The sequence below is a fragment of the Podarcis bocagei genome, assembly GCF_964188305.1.
Source record: "Podarcis bocagei genome assembly, chromosome: 13".
Classification (NCBI taxonomy): domain Eukaryota; kingdom Metazoa; phylum Chordata; class Lepidosauria; order Squamata; family Lacertidae; genus Podarcis; species Podarcis bocagei.
This window is the reverse complement of record NC_138138.1, coordinates 12,688,495-12,705,854: the sequence shown is the minus strand read 5'-3', so window position 1 is coordinate 12,705,854 and position 17,360 is coordinate 12,688,495. Positions and strand designations below refer to the sequence as shown.

The 17,360-nt window shown below is 44.4% G+C and overlaps 1 protein-coding gene across 1 annotated transcript in view; it reads left to right on the top strand.

The window, feature by feature from the left end:
• Nucleotides 1–17,360, top strand: part of TANC2 (tetratricopeptide repeat, ankyrin repeat and coiled-coil containing 2) — a 202,121-nt gene that overhangs the window by 170,241 nt on the left and 14,520 nt on the right. Inside the window, exons 18-24 of the mRNA XM_081166008.1 lie at nt 1,262–1,498; nt 3,158–3,343; nt 5,297–5,390; nt 10,213–10,346; nt 12,855–12,978; nt 13,699–13,874; nt 16,289–16,421. Of these exons, the coding sequence (XP_081022134.1) occupies nt 1,262–1,498; nt 3,158–3,343; nt 5,297–5,390; nt 10,213–10,346; nt 12,855–12,978; nt 13,699–13,874; nt 16,289–16,421 (1,084 nt within the window). The remainder of the gene's footprint in view (nt 1–1,261; nt 1,499–3,157; nt 3,344–5,296; nt 5,391–10,212; nt 10,347–12,854; nt 12,979–13,698; nt 13,875–16,288; nt 16,422–17,360) is intronic.

The window sequence follows — 17,360 nt, the reverse complement described above, 5'->3', positions numbered from 1 at the left end:
TAAGACGCCCCCATGTATATTTTGGGGGACTTAGATTTAAGAAAATGGGGGGAGGGAGAGATGGCCCTGTGTATAAGACGCCCCCTCATGTTTTTCATTTTTTAAAGGAAAAAAACCTAGTCTTATACATGGAAATATACAGTAATTATTGGCACCATATATTAAAAGAGGTAGTAAAACAAAATATTAGTACTTAGATTGTAATGTCGTAGGTTAAAGGAACTTAATATGAATCTTAATATCAAAATTCCTTCTAGATCCATAGATAGATGTTTTCATCCTTTTCCCTGCTACAACCATCAAAAATCTGACTCTAACCCAGTAATTTCCAAACAGTGTGCTGGGGCACACTAGTGACATCTGAGCTAATCACAAATGAGTTGTAAACGTAAATAAAATAATTGAGGATCTGAACGTGCTTCCTTCTAATCGCTATCCTCAGAGGGCAGGTAATTCTGCACTCTGTCTGCATCTGATTGATTTAGTCATGCCTGCTGCAAAGGAACACCAGAATTCCTTAACCTCAAAAAAGAGCGCCTACTGCATCTCAGCTTGAGTCAGAGCTTTGAGAACAATTCCTCCCAGTCAGAAATAGCATCAAGGTACACAGAAACACACTAGTGCATTGGAAAGCACATTCAGTGGTGATCTCTGGAGAGTGTGTGCTTAGGGAGGCAACATCAGAGCATTATTGGAAGTTCCAGAAAGTAAGAAATTGTTCTGTCAATTGAAATAACCTTGCCCACCATAGAATGCCAATGAGTTTGGCAAGACTCTGGTGACTTGTAATGCCTGCCTTAAAAGGAAAAAGGAGCATAACGATCACCAAATTTTTATTTGGATTGAAATTTAGCCAACTTACCTTGCTTCTGTACTACTGATGATAGACAAGAAGGAAGCTCTCTTTCTCTCTCCCACACCAGAAAAAATTTTTTGCAACATTCAAGGTGCTGGAAAGAGGGCAGGGGAAGTAGAAAGAGAGAGAGAGGAAGAAACGTCTACCCCCTTGTTAGTGCCAGAGGACAGCGGAATGTGGGGAGCGGAGACGGCAGTAGCAAATTTAGAACTCTTATGGAAAAAACTAACATTTTCCTGTGTATTCTCTGCTTTGGCTAAGAATTGCTAGACAAATCAAGCTTGTGGCAGGGGAGGGAAGCTGCTAATCTCTAGTACACGAAACTCTTTCGCTCCGTTTTTAATTGAGAAAATTGGCTCGTTTAGAGAGTGCTGATCTCATCCGTTCCCATTTCTTTCTGTTCAGGTCAGTCGGCTACTGATCTTAGGAGGCGCCAACATCAATTACAGAACTGAAGTTCTAAACAATGCCCCAATTTTATGCGTCCAGTCTCACCTTGGTTACACGGAGATGGTAGCTTTGCTGTTGGAATTTGGAGCAAATGTTGATGCCTCTTCGGAAAGTGGCCTAACATCTCTTGGATATGCTGCTGCTGCTGGGTATCTAAGCATTGTTGCCCTCTTGTGCAAGAAGCGAGCGAAGGTGAGGAAGGTGGCTGTCCTGTTCTCAAACCTGAGCAAGCAAGCCACTGTTGGGCTGCCCATGTCCCGTAGACTGCAGTCCTAATTGCTTGCATGCTTGTAGCTGTGTCTTCTAGCTACTCTCTGGGGTAGTTACGCTAGCAAGAGCATGAGCAACAATTTCATTTCTGTTTCTTCATAAATGTACTCCACAATCTTCACTGGTATTGTGGTCAGCAACTAAAATCCCAGAGCAGTTCATTGGCAACTCGGGTTTGGATAAGGATGTTGCTAAGCTGTTGAAGGGATAGGGTGCTAATCTTGTTTGTCTCAACGTTTAAAGTTCTCCTGTTTTAATTTGCTATCACTCAGATACAGAAAGCAAGGCTAGAGTTCATAATCTAGTTTTGCACAAACATGGTAAATGCCAGCTGTTGGAGAATATGCCTTTTCCCTTTTTACATGACACTTCGCACCAAGTGAGTAGGAGTAGCCAATATCCCTAGGATGGTAATACATCATGAAACATATCCTGGCAAAACCGGGAACTTTAATGTAACATGGATTAGGGATATGATTTAACTATTTGTTCAGGAACATGTCTTTTTAATTGCCATACCTGTCTTCATAATAAAGATGGCTAGAAACTTGTTTTAATTTTAGGTTAAGATTAACTCTTTCAGGCTCCTGAATGTTGTAAAAGTTCCTGAAGGTGGTCCTCAGACAAAGACTTTTCTCTTTACCTGGGCTTTTGGCCCTTAAATTGAGGGGGGGCATTGTGGCCTTTTTTTAATGGGGCAGGATTTGTTCATCCCACCTTCTAATTGTATAGCTCTGTTTTTAGGAGGTTTTGTTGTTTTTAATGTGAGTTGTTTTTGCTCACTCTGTAAGAATATAACTATAACATAATACATAAATATAAACCAGAACAACAACAATAGTCTTTGGCAGATTCTTCGCTTCTAGTATGGTCCATTTTGGCTAACCTCAGAAAACATCCAGGAACCAGCACCTCTCCAGGAGCCTACAATTTTACGCTGTCTCACTAACCAGCTCAATGCTTTAGGTGACATTTGTGCTCTATAAGATCACTATGTCATTCTGTCTTGTTGCCGAATGACAGTGTTTGCTTCTAGAGAGCTACTGTGGTTTTCAGTGAACATTTGTGTTTCCCAAAAGTAACAGCAAAACGTTCACTGAAAACCACAGGTAGCTCTCCAGAAGCAAACACTGTCATTCGGTAACAAGACAGAATGGCATCTAATTCCCGAATTAGATGTAAACAATAGATTTCTTCAGACCAACTTTGCTTATTGGAGTGGGACTTGGTAGATTTTACCAAATGGGGGAATGTAGCAAAGAGGTTTGCGGATCACTGCCGGTGCACATAGCAATTGTGTGTTGCATGATTTGTCCTGAGTTTATATTCTAAACTCCATTTTAAATGTCATTGCTCCTTGCAGATGAAATCTGTGAGAGTGGTTTGTGCTACATGTGAATAATGTACTTGTGGACACAGAATACAGTTGTCATTACAAAACTGGCTAGCTCTGCATATATGGCCAGAGAAACATGGAGAATATTTCCGACGTGAATGTGGCAGTGTTAGAAAAGTAGGAACTGAAACACACAGCAGTTAAGTTAAATTTTAATCAGCCATTTTTTTCCTTTTCTTGAAAAGGTGGATCACTTGGACAAGAACGGTCAGTGTGCACTGGTTCATGCAGCTCTCAGAGGCCACCTGGAAGTTGTCAAGTTTTTAATCCAGTGCGACTGGACAATTGCTGGGCAACAGCAGGGAGTGTTTAAAAAGAGTCAAGCCATCCAGCAGGCACTGATTGCTGCTGCCAGCATGGGATACACCGAGGTAAGTTGTCGCTCAGCCTTGTTGAATCCTTTGTGTTAAGGCAAAATACTGAGTAACTGTTTTTAAAGCTTGAAGTGCAAGGGAGGGTTATGCAGTTGCTACGGGAGCCTAGGTACGCCTTTGCATGCAGCGAACCTTTCTGACCATCAAGTGGCTTGAGGGAAGTCACCCCACCTATAGCTCTGCAGCCAAAAGCTGTGGACAATCTACTGACTTCTTGTTGTTTAAAATAATTTGCTTGCCTCTCCTGTACTAGAAATGACATACAAGGTGGCTAACAACAAATCATTAAGCAGCATAAAAAAACTGCAAGAAAGCAAGAAATGATAGAAAATAAAAATTAAGGTATACCAGTAAATTGCAGATAAAACATTTCAGGCAAATTATGCAAATTGAAGCAATTCCAGCAGCCCATACCATATAGAAACAATGACTGGGAGAAATTAATGCGAAATAGAACAAGGAAACGAACAAAATACGAAAAGCCTGAATAAGTAGGATAGAATTCTCCTAGTATCTAAAAGAAAATTAACGTGGCTCTTCTGTGGGCTCAAGATCCATAGACAGGGTGCAATCACAGAAAAAGTCTTCTCTTAGGTACATGAGAGCATAAGAATACAGTGGTACCTTGGGTTACATACGCTTCAGGTTACAGACTCTGCTAACCCAGAAATAGTACCTCGGGTTAAGAGCTTTGCTTCAGGATGAGAACAGAAATCGTGCTCCGGCGGCGCGGCGGCGGCAGCAGCAGCAGGCCCCATTAGCTAAAGTGGTGCTTCAGGTTAAGAACAGTTTCAGGTTAAGAACAGACCTCCAGAATGAATTAAGTACTTAACCTGAGGTACCACTGTAGTACGCTGGATCAGGTGAATAGCCCATCTAATCCAGCATCCTAGGCTCACAGTGGCCAACCAGAAAGAACATGAGCATCAGAGCACTCTCCCTTACCATTGCTGCCTCTGACTGCGGAGGCAAACCATAGCCATCATGGTGCATAACCACACATCCAACCTCTGAGGCACCTGGGGAAATGTTATCAGGCAGGCTTAAGTGGGAACAGGCAGTCCGTAAGGACTGTGTTGTCTCATTAGCTGGGGTAGAGGGTGGGGAACTTCTTTCAGCCCAAAGGCCACTTTCCCCTCACAGCCAACCTTCTAGGGCTTCAAAGGTCAAAGGAAAACATAGTTGTCCTGTACAGAACTAGCTCAGGTCTAAGAAGTTTCAAAGTCAGCCGGAAACATTATACACTCTTAATATAATATCCAGTAATTAGTCTGGATGTTCACACATGGATAACTGATGGCACAGTTAGTATACTGTAGTTACTCGAGTCTAACGCGCCATCGAATCTAATGCGCACCTCAATTTTCAAAACCTTGAAACAAAAAAAAGTATTTGCTGGTGAATGTAAATGTGCCGTCGAATCTAATGCGCACCTTAATTTTCGCAACACAATTTCACCAAAAAAGGGGAGTGTTTGGTTCGGATAAATACGGTACTAACAATCGTTGAATGTAGGCTAGAATTTTGGGTGTATAGTGGACCCCTTTAGTACATCAGGTTCCTCATGAATCTTCCCTTGCGGGGTTTTTTAAGGTTATTAAGTGTATTTTAAAAAAACAAACAAAAAAAACCCCATTGTGACTTGTTTGTTTAGTTGGATATTGTTTAAGATTTATGTCCTGATACTGTGTGCTATCTTCTAAAGGTGTTTCCAAATAAATAAATAGATTATGGTGGGGGTGACGGTGTGTGTTTTTGTTGTAAAGGCAGATAATTATTTTAATGGGGCTGGGGAGTATATTTCCTTTGTGCCTGGGAAAGTGCCTGATAGGGAATTTGTTCACTCTGTTTCCATTTGTTTTGTTCAAAGCAGTTACAGCTTCAGATTATCAGCAGCTTATTTTTAGACATGCAGAGAGTTCAGAAACTGACAGATTTCTTTGTTTTTAGATTGTCTCCTACCTGCTTGATCTTCCAGAAAAAGATGAGGAGGAGGTAGAACGAGCACAGATCAACAGCTTTGACAGTCTCTGGGGAGAGACAGGTAAATTCTGTAGACTGTTTGTGGCTCCCCTTGCATCCGTTGAATACATGTGTGATGTGCTGAAAGAGATTGGTTATCCTCTGGGAAATTCACAACAGTGCCAACATAAACCTCTGTCCCTTAATTTTCAGGGTGTTGAGTATCGGTTGTTCCTTCTGAGCTTAAGGAGGAAAAGCTTATAATTATTTTATTTATTTCAATATTTATAGGCCGCACATGAATAAAATTACAGCAAGGCAATATGCATAAGAACATGACATCCCAGTAAGAGCAGTAAAAACATCAATTTTTTTTCTTGTTCTCCCCCTCTAAAACAAGGTGCGTCCTATGGTCGGGTGCGTCCTGTAGAGCGAAAAATACGGTAACACAGGAACCTTGAACCTGTCTTGGTAGTGAATTGGCAGCCAGCGCGGCTCTCTTAGCAGAGGAGTAACATGTTGCAAGTGACCTGCTCCTCTGAAGTGGAGCTGCCACTGCGTTCTGCCCTAGTTGCCGCTTCAGGACCAGATGCAAGGGGCAGCCCCACGTAAAGCGTATTACAGTAATTGAGCCCCTTAAGGTTACCAGTGCATGGACCTCTGTGGCCAGACCTTCTCAGGCCAAGAATGGTCGCAACTGGCATTTCAGCCAAAGCTCATACAAGTCAATGAGTTGACATGGGCCTCTAATGAAAAACACAGATCAATGAGTACCCCCAAGCTGCGAACCTGCCTTTCAGAGGGAGTGTGACCCCATTCAGAACTGTCCATCCCATTTTAACGGAATTCTCATTGTATGGTCTTATCTGATTTTTATTTCATTGTATTGTATTCCTTGAGCACCACTTAGAGACTATTGTAATTAAAGGCATATAAATTGAAATAAAAAATAAGATGAACCACTATAACTCCTACTCCTGCAGAAGTTATACTCTGTTGTACATTTTGCATGCTTGTGGTCAATTGGCTGCCTTGCTTATTTTCATTATCATGTTGTCTTCAAACTGTGCTGCTAAGTTGCATCCTAACCCAGGGATGCTAACATGATAACAAAAGTCAGCCCTTGAATTAGCATTTATTACGTGAGTTTCTGAAGTAAATATCACAGATGGTGCCCTACTCCCCAGTCCTGCTGCTCCCACATTACCGGTGTGTGTGTGTGTGTGTGTGTGTGTGTAAATCAGGATCAGACCTTGGTTACAGGTCATGGTTCAGATTTAGAGCTAAGCCAAACCATGGTTTAGTTCTGGGTCGTGTAGCAACAGCAGGACTGAGGAACGAGCACAGTGGCCATTTGCCCTGAGCCATAGTTCGGTTGAGCGTTATGTGTGAACCAGATCAGTGTGTGCTCTTACTTATCTCTGAACAGTGCTGGGCTGGATACTCAAAAGAACATCCTGATAATCCACTACAGCAGGTGCCTCCTTATTTTTGGCAGAGAAATGTGGCATTATAGAAGACAGTTGCTTCATGGCTTCTAATTACTAATTTAAAATAGGTTCATTTTGCACAGCTAGCAGATTCACCTATCTCAATGAACTTCTGAGAGATCTGGATCAGGGTTATTTTACAGAAAATGTTCATTTGCATGGAGAGAGGATTGGTGTGAATGCTTCAAATAGCAGAGAGAGAAGCCAGGCCAGAATATTCAAAGAGGCAAATTTAAGCAGCACAAGACAATGGACTTGGTCTGCTGGAGAATGGGAGGGCGAGATAGTGGTTGGGAAAGAAATTGCTTTGCCGGCAGTTTATTGTGTCAGTCTGGGAAAGAGCAACTTCAAAAAGTGCTTTCGTCTGTTTTTCAGGGTGAAAGTGTCTCCTCTAACCCAGACAGTACATTATGCCAGGCACAAGGCACTTCCATGTTACACAAAACTCTTGAAGTCTTGAGAATGAATGATCGCTTGGTTGTACAGAAAAGGCTTTTGCTGTCTGTGGGCTTTGCCTTGACCTAAGAAAGGACCCAAGTTTGCATTTAGATGGAATCGTGTCTGTTTGATGGTTGCATTAAAGGCTTTTCCCTGGTGCACTCTCAAAAGTATTGCAGATGAAAATGCAGGGTTTTGTTTTGTCTTCTTAAAAGCATCTGTCCAAATTGCATTTTGGGGACCAGGGAGTCAAATCATTCAGTGCTTTGGTTCAGTTTCAGTTGAAATTGAAGTTCTTCGTGCTCAGCCCAATAATTTTAGAAACACATCCAGCATGCCTAATTTAGTTCAGTCCTAATTCACGTGAGAAAATGTTAATGCCATTCACGTGGTGCACATATGAACAGATGACCCATGTAATTGTACTGTTCTATATGGTTAAACACACTAGACAGAAAAGTCTGCCAATTGTACATAAATTTGAATATGGGGAACATAATAGGTTGATTTGGGATTATTACTTAATATGTAATACCATGAGAAATGTAGCAGTTCAAAAATTTAAAATGTATTCACCCACCCCCATGCAGACAGAATTTCCCTCTCTAATCCTTTGGAACCAGGGCTGGCCCACCCATGAGGCAAGGTGAGGCAGGATCCCCGGGGACAATGGATGCAGCCTGCAAGGAATGTATCACCCTCTGCTGCTGCCTCGATGGCGACAGCAGCTGTTGCCCACTCATTGGAGGCTGGGTCTTCCGCCTCCCTTGCAGCCCCTACCCCCCAGTGCTGCCTCTGCAGTGGCCTTTAGAGAATAGGAGGTAATGGTGGTCTCCTCCCACCCATGTTCCTGATGTAGATATCCATCTCCCGTCCCCTTCATCCATCCATTCTTCCCTGGCCGGTTGGGGTAAGGGGTGGGTGCCATTTTGTGGTTTGCCTCAGGTGTCAAAATGTCTTGGGCTGGCCCTGTGTGCCCTGGAGATTTACCGTGCTCTGTACTGCCAGCGGTCCTGCACACCTGGCTACTGAAGATGCAGCCTGATGGGAAATTTACTTTGTAATAATAATAATAGCAGTAAACATGTGTGTAGATCTATGTACAGGGTAGGGGTTGCTACCCCAAACAAAGTATTCTCTCTGATAACCTGGATGTGGAGAATTGAACTTCAGTCTTTCCTCGTCTCTTGTTACTTAACATATAGCAATTACAATAATAATAATAATAATAATAATAATAATAATAATAATAATAATAATAATAATTTATTATTTGTACCCCGCCCACCTGGCTGGGTTTCCCCAGCCACTCTGGGCGGCTTCCATAGAAACCAAAAATACAGTAAAATATCACAGATTAAAAACTTCCCTGAACAGGGCTGCCTTAAGATGTCTTCTAAATGTCAGGTAGTTATTTATCGCTTTGACATCTGATGGGAGGGCGTTCCACAGGGAGGGCGCCACTACCGAGAAGGCCCTCTGCCTGGTTCCCTGTAGCTTTGCTTCTCGCAATGAGGGAACCGCCAGAAGGCCCTCAGAGCTGGACCTCGATGTCCGGGCAGAACGATGGGGGTGGAGACGTTCCTTCAGGTATACTGGGCCGAGGCCGTTTAGGGTTTTAAAGGTCAACACCAGCACTTTGAATTGTGCTCGGAAACGTACTGGGAGCCAATGTAGGTCTTTCAAGACCGGTGTTATGTGGTCTCGGCGGCCGCCCCCAGTCACCAGTCTAGCTGCCGCATTCTGGAGTAGTTGTAGTTTCCGAGTCACCTTCAAAGGTAGCCCCACGTAGAACGCATTGCAGTAGTCCAAGCGGGAGATAACCAGAGCATGCACCACTCTGGCGAGACAGTCTGCGGGCAGATAGGGTCTCAGCCTGCATACCAGATGGAGTTGGTAGACAGCTGCCCTGGATACAGAATTGACCTGCGCCTCCATGGACAGCTGTGAGTCCAAAATGACTCCCAGGCTGCGCACCTGGTCCTTCAGGGGCACAGTTACCCTATTCAGGACCAGGGAGTCCTCCACACCAGCCCGCCCCCTGTCCCCCCAAAACAGTACTTCTGTCTTGTCAGGATTCAACTTCAATCCATTAGCCGCCATCCATCCTCCAACCGCCTCCAGGCACTCACACAGGACCTTCACCGCCTTCACTGGTTCTGATTTGAAAGAGAGGTAGAGCTGGGTATCATCTGCATATTGATGGACACCCAGTCCAAACCCCCTGATGATCTCTCCCAGCGGCTTCATATAGATGTTAAAAAGCATGGGGGAGAGGACGGAACCCTGAGGCACCCCACAAGTGAGGGCCCAGGGGTCTGAACACTCATCCCCCACCACCACTTTCTGAACACGGCCCAGGAGGAAGGAGCGAAACCACTGCATAACAGTGCCCCCAGCAGATGAATGATGCAGATTAAAGAACAACAACCCCATTTAATGTGTTTTCTAGTCAGTTAAGCATGTGAAGGGAAGCCGTGGGAGTGAGCACGCTAACTCCATCCTGTCCCCAGTTGAAGGATGATCTTCTGAATTGGGGAGTTTTCTGTGCTCATAGAGGCTACCCACACATTTTAGAAACTGGGGAAATGCATGGGGAAGAGGAGCCTCCCTGCTTCTGGATATTACCCTCCAACATGGAATGGTAGCAGGAGGTGGAATTAGTGTGTTCGTTCCCTTGGCCACTGGATAATGCCCGAAGAGGGCTAAAATCTTTCCAGGTCTATGCTACCCTTTATGTCTTGGGCGAATCTTGGAAATTGTAACCTAAAGCCTTTTTTATTTTTGGACCACAATCCTTTTATCATGTTCTTTTTTTAAAAAAAGAAGGAAGCCTGTAGGCAGGGATTATTTCCACTTTAGCCATCGCACAGCACTTAGGTGCATACCATGGCTGGAAGTCATGCTGCAGCAGCAGCAGCAGCAGCAGCAGCGGCAGACTTTCTTTTATTCTGATTGGTCTTTTCTCTCTTCCAGCCCTGACTGCTGCAGCCGGACGAGGCAAGCTGGATGTTTGCCGCCTGCTTCTGGAGCAGGGAGCAGCTGTAGCCCAGCCCAACCGACGGGGAGTCGTTCCCTTATTCAGTGCTGTTAGACAAGGCCATTGGCAGGTAAGGGGAGTGGGAGGGAGGAAAAAGCTGCCGGTCCTTCTCCTAATAAGGTAACAAGTATGTATACAGCTTGGATTTTTGGAGCTGCTTCCTGTATCATTTACTGTATTTTTCGCTCTATAAGACGCACCAGACCACAAGACGCATCTAGTTTTTGGAGGAGGAAAACAAGAAAAAAAATATTCTGAATCTCAGAAGCCAGAACAGCAAGAGGGATCGCTGCGCAGTGAAAGCTGCAATCCCTCTTGCTGTTCTGGCTTCTGGGATAGCTGCGCAGCCTGCATTCGCTCCATAAGACGCACACACATTTCCCCTTACTTTTTAGGAGGGGAAAAGCGAGTCTTATAGAGCAAAAAATACGGTACATCACATGGGCCTTTTGGTGGGATATCCTCAACAACGTGAGAGAGGTTTCAACATGTGTCTCCCTATGGTGAAGTCCTGGGAGGATCGCTAATCTATTTTCAATACCTTGGTGTTGTCACAGCATCTTAAAAAATAGATAGGTGCCTGTCTGAAGTTTTCTGTATTTTAATTATGGAGGCTTTTAGATGTATGTGAGTTCTTCAGGAATGCAAGATGCAAAACAGGGAGCAAGGGAACCAATAACTGCAGCATTCATAGGAATGCAGAAGGAAAGGAGATTGCTTTGACGTACTGCCAAAGAGAGCATTTCATACCAAATGCTCTTCCTCCCTCCTTTAAATGTGTGTGATTCACATGTAAACAGTGCCTAACTCTCATTAGATGAAACCTTATGGTTCACAAATGCTGGTGGAGATTTATTGGGCTGGAAGGAACATGTTTTACCCCAAAGGTGTCAAATGTTCCAATTCAAATTTAAGCAATTTTTTCTACATGTAGAAAGCCCCATTAGCCTATTCCAACATAGGCAATTCACTCTTTATCTTCCGTGTAGCCCTTTTGGCTTCTCCCACACACCTCAATAATGTCCCTACATGCCTTTTAGCAGTCCATGATTCCAGTCTGTTCCCACCTAATATTTGATAAATAAGTGTGTTCCCTGGTTGGCATTGTGTTTTCTGGTTGGTATGACAGTTGGTAACTCAGACGGTCACAGCATTAATTTAGAAATATGGGGTTGCCAGTGTTTTTGCAGCAGAGTTATTCCAAGACAGCCCAGCATGCACAGATATAGATAAAGAAAACATACATTATGAGAGGGACCAGATAGCTCATGGTCAGTGGCGTAGCGTGGGGGGTGCAGGGGGGGCCGGCCGCACCGGGCGCAACACCTGGGGGTTAGAGTTAGGGGGCGCAAATCCACGGGTTAGGGGGCGCAAATTACTTGCCTTGCCCCGGGTGCTGACAACCCACACTACGCCACTGCTCATGGTAAATGACATGGAGGCAGCAGGTGGGAGCTCAAATCACCCAGAATCTACCCGAGAGTGTACCTTAGTAGCCTATACCATACATTAGCTTATACCATTGGTGGGGAACCTCCATCCCATGGGCTGGGTGCAGCCCCTGTGAACTCTTAATGTGTTCTCCCACCCTCTCACCAACTCTGTTCTGCTTCCAGAAACTCACTTAGCAGCCTCCATTGAGAATCAACATGGAATATGATGCTATGGAATATGCTGCTATGTCTTTCTCTATTTCTCCACTCTCTCTCTGCGGTTTCCCCTCTTTCTCCATTCTCATCCATGGTGCAGTTGTACACATGATGCCTTGCTTGAGCGCCTTGGCAATCTCTCTCTGCATCTCTCTCTCTCTTACTCTCTTTTTCTCTGAGCTTTCCCTGTGCAACCTCCAATAATTTGGGGTGAGCAGATTTAAACAAGCCTGTACGTCTACTGTTGTATGCTGTCTCTCTGGAGGGAAATGGCGGGGGACCTTTTACAGGGAGGGGCTCTAGAGAGACAACTTGCTCCAGTAAGTAGGTGATGAAAACATGGATCACTTTGGAGGTGCCCCACCCCGAGGAAGAGCATTCAGGCTGCACAGGTGTCCTTTCAAGGTGTGCTGAGGGTGAGCCAAAGCTGGGCAGAGCCACAGAACCTATTTTCCAAGGAAGCCCAAAACATTTGAATGTTGCTGTTTGAAAATCCCAACTGGCCTCCCCCAGCAGTAAAAATAACATAATGTATAGTCACTGTGTGTGTGAATGAGGAGCGAATGTGTGAAGAGAGGCATTTCTGTGAATAGGGTGTGAAGCAGGTGCGGTTGTGAGTGTGAATATGTTGGGTTGAAAAGGATTCTTCACCCCTTATCTAGAGGAAGGATGTGCAGAACATTCTGAAAACTTCACATCCATTTTAAATAAAAGTATTTCTTAAATGTAAATCCAATGGCTATATGAGGAATGTTTGGAGGTGGAAGATTTTGAAAGTACTAGACTTAAGTAGGTGTAGCATAGTGACATTTTAATTGCAAACTGAAACTTGTCGTGAGTACAGAGCGTAGGGGCTTATGCATTTTTTTCATGGCTCTCAAACTCTGCACAATTTGTACTCAATGCATCCTTGCTTTGTATGCTTTCAGATTGTTGATCTCTTGCTCACCCATGGTGCAGATGTTAACATGGCAGATAAACAAGGCCGGACTCCTTTGATGATGGCAGCTTCGGAAGGGCATTTGGGCACTGTAGAGTTCTTACTAGCACAAGGTTAGTTTGGAGTCGTGTTGAGATTAAACCCAAGTATGTGTAAGCAGACTCCAAAATTACTGCGAAGACAGACCTTGACGTTCGCTTTCCACAAATTTCATACCGTTGGATGAAATCATGCAAGCTAGACTCAAATCCGAATTAGGATGCTGTATACGAATGTTTCATTTACAGTGGAATAGCCTTACTTAGTTGATTGACTTTTTACAGGGTCGAAACTTTGTGAACAAAATGTCCCATCTCATGATTTCCCAGTTCAGATGCCAATCCCACCCCCACCCCCAGCTACAGGTTCAGAAAATCTCAGCTCAGCAGAATAACTTTCAGCGTAAATAACCAAAATCATGCTGCTATTCTGGCTGGCCACAACCTATAGAGATTGCACCAGCCGTGTGTTCCTCTATCCTTTGTTTCTTCTCTCTAGGAATCAGATCTATCACGTCATTCTTTTCCAAATGGTATTACCTTTATGGTCTGACAAGTAAGCACTTCAAATGTCAGCAAACTGGCAATTTTTCTCCAAAGATACCTGCCCAGCCAGTATATGGAATATTGCAGAGGACATAAGAGTCTCTTAAATAAGGCACACACTTCCATGGAAGAAAAAAAACAACTTCCAGGAATGAAACTCTTAAAGAGGGGCACTGTGAGTTGCAGGTGGGTTTAGCGTATTTGGAAATAACCTTAAGTAGTCTTGCTCTGTGTTTTGTTTTCCCCCAGGATCCTCCATTTCCCTAATGGACAAAGAAGGACTTACTGCCCTCAGCTGGGCTTGCCTAAAGGGACACCTTTCAGTAGTACGAGCTTTGGTGGAGAGCGGAGCTGCTACAGACCATGCCGACAAAAATGGGCGCACTCCGTTGGATCTAGCTGCTTTTTATGGTGATGCAGAAGTGGTAAGTGCTTTTTTTTGGGGGGGGGGGAGAATTCAAATCCAAGAGAGGAGGTTCAGGATAATGTCAAGCTTTGGAAAAACCTTGGCAAACTTAGTTTCATTAATTAAATTTGTATACCGCCCTTCACCTGTAGATCTCAGGGCAGTTCACAACATAAAAATACAAAATAAGAAACACAGAATACATCATAAAAATGAGAACCAAAACAAACCAATGATTCCCTCCTCCACAACACATTTAAAAGGGCATCAGATGTTAATCAGCCAAAGGCTTGGATGAAGAGGACATTTTCGCTTGGTGCCTAAAAGTGTATAATGAAGACACCAGCTGAACCTCCTTGAAGAGGGCATGTCACAAATGGAGAGCCACTGTAGAAAAGGCCCGTTCTCATGTTGCCACCCTTACGAAAGGGGCACGCACATGAAGAAGGGCCTCAGGTGATGAGGGTCTGAGTAGGTTCATATAGAGAAGCGTCATCCTTGCAGTATTGCGGTCTTGAGCTGTTTAGGGCTTTATAGGTCAAAACCATGGAGTTTTCTTGGCAGGGATACTGGAGTGGCTTGCCAGTTCCTGCTCCAGGTGGATCACGTTTAGTCAAAACTCTCCACTATGACCTGTCCGTCTTGAGTGGCCCTGCACAGCATAGCTCATAGCCTCTCTGAGTTATTCAAGCCCCTTTGCCACAACAAGGCAGTTTGACCAAACTGCGGGAGGCAGTGGAAGACAGGAGTGCCTGGCGTGCTCTGGTCCATGGGGTCACAAAGAGTCAGACACTACTAAATGACCAAACAACAACAAGGTCAAAACCAGCACTTTGAAACTAATTGGCAGCCAATGTAATTGGGCCAGGATCAGTGTAATATGCTCAAACTGAGCAACCTGGCCGCTAAATTCTGCGCCAGCTGAAGTTTCCGAACCGTCTTCAGAGGCAGCCCTACGTATAACGTGTTGGAATAATCTAACCTTGAGGTTACCAGAGCATAGGCAACAGTAGTTAGTCTGGCCCTGTCCAGACAGGCGCGCAGCTGGGCCGAAGCAGATGGAAGGCACTCTGCACCACTGAGGCCACCTGGCCCTCAAGTGACAGCAGAGGTTCCAGAAGTACCCCCAAGCTGCATACCCACTCTTTTGGAGGAATTGTAACCCCATCAAGAGCAGGCAAACTCCCATCCATCTGATCTACAGGGAACCAGGCAGAGGGCCTTCTCGGTAGTGGCACCCGCCCCGTGGAACGCCCTCCCACCAGATGTGAAAGAGAAAAATAATTACCAAACTTTTAGAAGACATCTGAAGGCAGCCCTGTTTAGGGAAGCTTTTAATGTTTAATAGGTTATTGTATTTTAGTGTTTTGTTGGAAGTTGCCCAGAGTGGCTTGGGAAACCCAGCCAGATGAGGGTATAAATAATAAATTATTTATTATTATTATTATTATTATTATTATTATTATTATTATTATCCTCATCATCATAATCATCATCATCACCATCACCATCATCATCTAGGGAACTGCCCACTAAGATTGCCTCAGTCTTATCTGGATGGAGCTACAGTTTGTTGGCTCTCATCCAGTCCATTACCGAGGCAAGACAAAGATCCAGCACATCTACGGTCTCACCTGCAGATGTAAAGAGGAAGCAGAGCTGTGTGTCGTTGGCATATTGCTGACAGCGTACTCCAAACCTCCAGATAACTCCTCTCAGTGGTTTCATATAGATGTAAAACAGTATAGGAGATAAAACTCAACCCTGAGGAACTCCACATTGGAGGCTGCATGGGGCTGCAAAACACTACCCAAGCATCACCCTCTGGAAATGTCCAGCCAAGTAGGTACCACTCACCCATAACTTGTGAGTAGGTACCAAAGCGGTACCACTCACCCATAACTTGTACAGCTGCTCCAGGAGGATACTGTGGTTGATTTCCAGAGCTAATTGAGGAATGTGGCCCCAAACCACCTTCAAATTCTTATCCTACAGTAGTGGTCAACTTTTTTGGAAAGCACACCAAGGGAGTTTTGCTTCTAATGTACTGAGCTGAAAGAAAAAGAAAGAACAGGCCTTAGCCCAACGGTATAGTGTCAGGCAAAAGTAGACATCGCACTTCAACACAATGAAGTCTGCAGCTATTTGCTGTGTGGCATATATGCTCTCTCCAGTATGGCCTGGAGTGTGTGGTTGGCATATATGGGTAGTTTTACCTTTGAGCCGGGGATTGGATCTGATGGCTTTTTGATTCATTCCAACTCCTAAGTGCCTTCAGGAGTCAAATGAGGTGAAGGAATAAAAATAGTTGCCATTTTAGCTCAGCATCCCACTCTCAGTTCTTTTGAGGTCAAAAACCTGCACTTAATTGCATGATCATAATGCCTATGACTTCCAGGGTGATGCTGATTTCACTTGATTGCTTATTTGTAGGTTCAGTTCCTGGTGGATCACGGTGCCATGATTGAGCATGTGGATTACAGTGGGATGCGCCCCCTCGACAGGGCAGTGGGTTGCCGCAATACTTCTGTTGTTGTCACACTACTGAAGAAAGGAGCCAAGATAGGTAGGGAACGGTCAAAGAAAAGAAAACCCACCTTGTGAATCTCTCAAGAGCCCTATTTCCTCCCAGGTTGTGCAAACTTGCAGCACTCCTATGAAAAAGGCATGTCCGGTTTTGAAAGAATGCTGCTTCTGTTTCACCAGCAGAATGCCAACATTCCTGTGCGCTTTGGCTGCTGTGTTGTGTTAATCGAACATTGGATTTTCCTCCTGCCTAGCTCTTGGCAAACTGGGGGAGTAACTCTTAATGAGGTTATTCCTCTGAGAATGACCACCACTTCGACGGTTCTGCTGTGCTGCTGTGCTGATATGCTGCTGTCAGCTGTTGCTTTCCTTGCTCTGTAGATGCTTCCAGGTTTGGGTATTGCCTGCACTGCTCTACTCCCCTACAACCCCTCGCGTCACAAGGGAATTTGCTGGTGCCTTGGCTGCTATGCTGCCTGCCTCTCACTGCTGCTTTTTCCTTTTTTTTAAATTCACCGTCATCCATTTTTTCTCCCTCTTCTACAACTTTTTTGTTTTCTCCTTTTCTTCAAAGGCTGTCAGACGCTACCGAGTCGACCACGAGGTATACATCACTGCTGTCATCATCCAGCTTGGTGGTCTGACAGCTGTGCTTTCTCTTCTATGGTTTTGCCTGCCTGCATTCTCTCCCTCTCTTTTCATTTTTTCTCACCTTCAAACAATTATTTTTTCCTCCTTACTGTTGCAGAGAATAACTTGACCTCAAGACCTAATTCACTTTTAAAATGCTGCCAATTTATTTTTTTACTCAAAGCCTTCTGAAATGCTTCCCCATGCCTTTCTGGCTGTTTGAGAACTCCCCTATTTGACAATTAGCCTGCCAAGTTAGACCATGAAGGCTTGGTGGATTTGTAAAGGCCTACATAAAACAGCTGTAGAATTGGGCTCTTGGACTGCAATAGAAGGGGAGTGTATCCAA